This window comes from Pelophylax lessonae (assembly GCF_965119305.1).
Source record: "Pelophylax lessonae genome assembly, chromosome: 1".
Lineage (NCBI taxonomy): Eukaryota > Metazoa > Chordata > Amphibia > Anura > Ranidae > Pelophylax > Pelophylax lessonae.
In genome coordinates this window covers 471514189-471519580 of record NC_138768.1, presented here as the reverse complement: position 1 = coordinate 471519580, position 5392 = coordinate 471514189, and the positions used below count along the sequence as shown (strand labels likewise).

Sequence of the window (5392 nt, the reverse complement as noted above, 5' to 3'; positions counted from 1 at the left end):
ACCTATAAATGTTAGTATCCAGGTATATTATGTACATTTAGGAAATAATCCAGGCCTTTTATGAAGCAATCTACCGAGCTGGCCAGAACCAGCTCTTGATGGAGTCTCTTCCACATTTTCACAGCTCTTACGGTGAAGAAACTTTTCCATATTTGGAGATCAAGCCTACTTTAATCCAGACATAAAGAGTGCCCCCTTTGTCCTCTGTGATGACCAAGTTCACTATATGGACTCTTTATGTATTTATACATGTTGATCTTATCCCCCTTAATCTTCTCTTCTCAAAAGAAAATAAATTAAGTTCCTTTAATCCGAGTAGTAGTAATCGAAGCAATGCCTTAGTAGTGATAGTGAAATAGGTGTGAGGGTTCCAAGTTCACTTTAAAAAGCAAAATCAAAATCAAACTCCAACCTCCACCCCTAGCATCTGCAATAAGGCCCCATGCACACGGGGTGTTAGAAAAAACGTGCTGCAAAGCTAGTTCTGACGCCTGAAAAAGGAGCTGTAAGGCCCCATGCACACGGGGCGTTTTTAACGCCTCTGTAAGTAGCGTCAGGCGTTTTCTTTTTGCAGCCTAAAAACGCACCTCCATGTTATTCTATGGCCTCATGCACACACAGACGATTTTGAGCTGTAAGTGGCCTAGGCGTTTTTAAGCTGCAACAAGAACCCACAGCCTGCGCGTTCTGAGGACCAGCGTTACAGCTGTAAAAACGTCTGACGCTGCTAAAGGCTGAATAACGTTGCTATAACGTCGCTTAACCTGCGTTAAGCCACGTTATACGTTTTTTCTTCCATTCAAAATCAATGGTTCCCTATGGGAGCCTATTGATTTGAATGGAAGTCGCACCGCAAGTTGGATCAGGATGATCCCACTTGCGGCGCGACTTGCGCTGTGAGAATCTTGAGGGGGAACTCCACGCCAAAATGGGGAAAAAAAACAGCGTGGGGGTCCCCCCAGGTTCCAAACCAGGCCCTTAGGGTATGGTATGGAATTTGAGGGTAGATCCCCCAAAATCCATACCAGACCCTTATCCGAGCAAGCAGCCCGACAGGCCAGGAAAGGGGAGGGGATGACCCCACCCCCCCTGGACCACACCAGGCCACATGCCCTCAACATGGGGGGGTGTTGGTGCTTTGGGGCAGGGGGGAAGCACCCCCCACCCCAAAGCACCTTGCCCCCATGTTGATGAGGACAAGGGCCTCATCCCCACAACCCTGGCCAGTGGTTGTGGGGGTCTGCGGGCAGGGGGCTCATCGGAATCTGAAAGCCCCCTTTAACAAGGGGGGCCCGTCAGATCCCGGACCCCCTCCCTTTGTGAATGGGTATGGGGTACACTGTACCCCTACCCATTCACCCCATAAAAGGCATTGTATGTGAATAACGATAGGAGACGTTTTGGAAAGTTTATTTAAAATCTTCATCCGGTCTTCTCCACTCCGATCTTCTCCGCTCTTCTCTTCTCCTCCGCTCTTCTGCTGTCCAATCTTCTGCTCTTTTGCTGTCCAATCTTCTGCCCTTTTGCTGTCCGCTCTTCTGCTGTCTGCTCTTCTGCCCTTGGCTCTTCTTCTTCCTCCGGTCCTCCTCAGACGATGTCTCCAGTGATTATGCCGGTCTCCGGTCTCTGCAGCTTAATATATAGCCATTAGGGGCGTGGCCTATCGATGACGTCACCGAAAGGCTCCGCCCCCTTATGTCACAGACAACGTCACCTGTGACATAAGGGGGCGGGGTCTCCCGATGACGTCATCGGGCGGCCACGCCCCTAATGGCTATATAATAAGCTGCAGAGACCGGAGACCAGCATAATCACCGGAGACATCGTCTGAGGAGGACCGGAGGAAGAAGAAGAGCCAAGGGCAAAAGAGCAGAAGAGTGGACAGCAAAAGAGCAGAAGATTGGACAGCAAAAGAGCAGAAGAGTGGAGGAGAAGAGCAGAGTGGAGAAGACTGGAGTGGAGAAGACCGGATGAAGATTATAAATAAACTTTCCAAAACGTCTCCTGTCGTTATTCACATACACTGCCTTTTATGGGGTGAATGGGTAGGGGTACAGTGTACCCCATACCCATTCACATAGGGAGGGGGTCCGGGATCTGGGGGGCCGCCTTGTTCAAGGGGGCTTCCAGATACCGATAAGCCCTCTGCCCGCAGACCCCCACAACCTCCGGCCAGGGTTGTGGGGATGAGGCCCTTGTCCTCATCAACATGGGGGCAAGGTGCTTTGGGGTGGGAGGTGCAGAGCCCCCCCTGCCCCAAAGAACCAACACCCCCCCATGTTGAGGGCATGTGGCCTGATGTGGTCCAGGGGGGGTGGGGCCGCTTGCTCGTCCCCTCCCCTTTCCTGGCCTGCCGGGCTGCATGCTCGGATTAGGGTTTGGTATGGATTTTGGGGGGAACCCCACGCCGTTTTTTCGGTGTGGGGCTACCCTCAAATTCCATACCAGACCCGAAGGGCCTGGTTTGGAACCTGGGGGACCCCCACGCCGTTTTTTCCCATTTTGGCGTGTAGTTCCCCCTCAAGATTCTCATAGTGCAAGTCGCGCAGCAAGTCGGATCATCCTGATCCAACTTGCGGTGCGACTTCCATTCAAATCAATAGGCTCCCATAGGGAACCATTGATTTTGAATGGAGGCAGAAAAAAACACTGCTAAAATCGACGTGGCAAAAAGTGCAATAACGCAAATGGAAAAAGCTACTGAAAGCACGTTTGGTAAGTTATACCCCATTCCTTAATTAACAAGAAAAAAGACTGTCTTCACTGACAAGGGCTGCAAGTTCTCTAACACTTGCCATTGTTATTTGAATTATCTTGATTAATGTGCACGTAAAACCCAATGATTTGTATGGCAGGACCTGTCCTTAGCCTTGCCAATGTGTAGGATTTCAGTAGAGCAGTAGAGATGCAAAATCCTGAAAGTCATACCTCGCTGGTCCTGTTACAGGCTGAGCAGTAAAGGAATTCATATCTTGAAATATGTCTCTGCTGAAGAGGTCATTGGTGGGTGGTGGGTGGTGGACGAATTTTCATTTTTCTACTCATTCTTAAAATAACTAGGTCTTATGTCCAAAGGAAAAAGGAAAAGTTTATGTATTTGTCATAACAGCCAACTTGAAGTCTTTTCATGATGCTTTTGTGCAGTAGACAAAAAGCAACTGGAACATGATTTGTTAACAACACTAGCTTCCTTTTCTCCAACGTTTAGAATTGAGGCCTATTGTAACCTAATACTTACAGCCAGGGCTTTTTTTCTCAGAGAAAAGGTGCAGGAACTCCCCTTTCAAGCCACCCCTTGTCTCCGCCCCTACCAACCTCGGAGCACCATCCCTTGATTACTCCCTCTATCCACCTCCCAGTTCAACCAAGCATCATTTTGTAGTAATTTTATGGAAGTTTTTATTGATAAGCCATGAAATATATCCCCTGCATCCAGCAACAATACACCCCCTTTCAACAATAGTTTTCCCCAGCAACAAAAGACCCCCCCCCCCAAAGCAAAGTACCCCCCAAGCAACAATGGATCCATCACAGCATTAATAGACCCCTCCAGCAACAATAGATCTCCTAGAAGCCAGCATCAATAGACCCTCCAGTAGCCAACAGTTGACTCCTCCCTCTGTAGTAGATCCTTCCCAGTAAAAAATGAACCCCAGCAACAATAGATCCTCGAGCACACCTCAACACTCCTTGCCATTTCATGCATTCAGTGCTGAAGGTGCCGGAACTGCGTTCCCCCGCGTTCCCGCTGAAAAAAAGCCCTGCTTTTAAAGCTTTTAAACTTCATAAAAATGATAATTGAATGTTTACAAATGGAATTACTTTATATAATGAGAATACCCATGATTTACCGTAATCTAAAATTCTGGCACTCGTTAATTTGTTCTGGAAACAGAGAATGAAAACAAACTGATTTTGACATGTGTTCTTAATTTTCTTTTCCAGGGTGACTCTGGGGGTCCCCTTGTATGCAATGGGGTGATTCAGGGGATTCTATCTTTTACACGCGGAACTAGCTGTGCAAATGGAAAGTATCCTGATTTCTTTGCACGAGTTGCATTGTTTCGAAACTTCATTGATGATGCTATCAATAGCTAACACAACAGAATAAGCCCCATTCATTAATAGCCTTCCAGAAAAAATTCCCGCTGCTGGATATATCTTTCTTGCTTATGTGCACCCTTCTATTTCAATAGTTTCTCAAATCAATTGTCAAATAAACTTTTAAAGCATTTCAAATTTGTAGCTCACTGACTGACTTATTGTATAGAATGTGTTAATTTAAAGGGTAACTCCACTTTTGTGGGGGAAAAAAATCAGCAAATAAAGAAAAAACAATATAGCGTAAATAATTGCGACCCAAATCATATCGTATTTGAATGTTATTAAAAATTGCCTTTCCTTTTCAATCTGCAGCCGCTGTAATGTTCTGGAAATGCAATACAATATGGCTACCTGGAGGTGTTCTGTACACAGAATATATACTGACCACACCCCAGAAACATCATTTCCTGCTTGTGTGATTGGCTCACCAATTTTCCCAGAAGTCTGCACTAAGATACAAGTCAGATTTCTGCCATCCCCTGGAACAAAAATGTCATTTTTGGTGAGAAATTCCCAATTACAGTAGAGAGTTGCCAGGCTGCCAAAATGTTGTTGCAATTGATCAGGGGATGTGTGTGATCCCTGCGCTGTCTGAGGTGGCCAGAGACTCCCTGCTGCAGCGCCACTGGGACTGATACTAAAGCAGTAAATGATATAATTAAAAGGGTAGTGGTGCGCTTCAGGGATCAGCTCTAATGGATCTCTATTTGGGTTGGTGGCAGTGATGTGTACAATTCTTGCTTTAAAGGTGCTCCGCGTGATAAATATAATATTTATATTTTTAAAATGATTAGGTGATGAAAGTGCAGGTGTGTTAATCAAATCAGTAGATATCAAGGTATTTTCTTAAAATAAATAAATATATAAGTACGGTGTGTATCAATAGATAAATAAATAAATAAATATCAGAGTGCTACTTCTTTACCAGTGACATCAATAAATAAATTATATAAATCCAGTGTTGGTCTTCAATCTGATTCATAAACAGTAAAACAAATATATATTGTGCTCAAAATAAAGTGCTACATGCAATTTTCTATTAAAACGGTGCTAGAAAAGATATCTGTGAATGGTTCAATTGTAATCCTTCAAATATCAATATTTAAATGAGATAGTCCAAAAGAAAAAATTATATAGAGAACATCCAAAATAGCTTGTGTGAATACGTACCTCGCTTATATCCGTGCTTCACTCATGCAATTAAGTGACTATGATCTCCTTCACCTTGTGTGTCACCTCTGAGTGCTCTAGCCTCTCACCTTATAGGCAAGATCAATTTGCCTTTGGT

At 45.0% G+C, this 5392-nt stretch overlaps 1 protein-coding gene across 1 annotated transcript in view; it reads left to right on the top strand.

Annotated features, from left to right (window-relative positions):
• Positions 1 to 4279, top strand: part of LOC309548010 (neutrophil elastase-like) — a 17379-nt gene extending 13100 nt beyond the window's left edge. The window contains exon 5 of the mRNA XM_082247992.1: positions 3946 to 4279. Within this exon, the coding sequence (XP_082104118.1) occupies positions 3946 to 4098 (153 nt within the window). The 3' untranslated portion in view covers positions 4099 to 4279. The remainder of the gene's footprint in view (positions 1 to 3945) is intronic.
• Positions 4280 to 5392: the final 1113 nt, after the last annotated feature.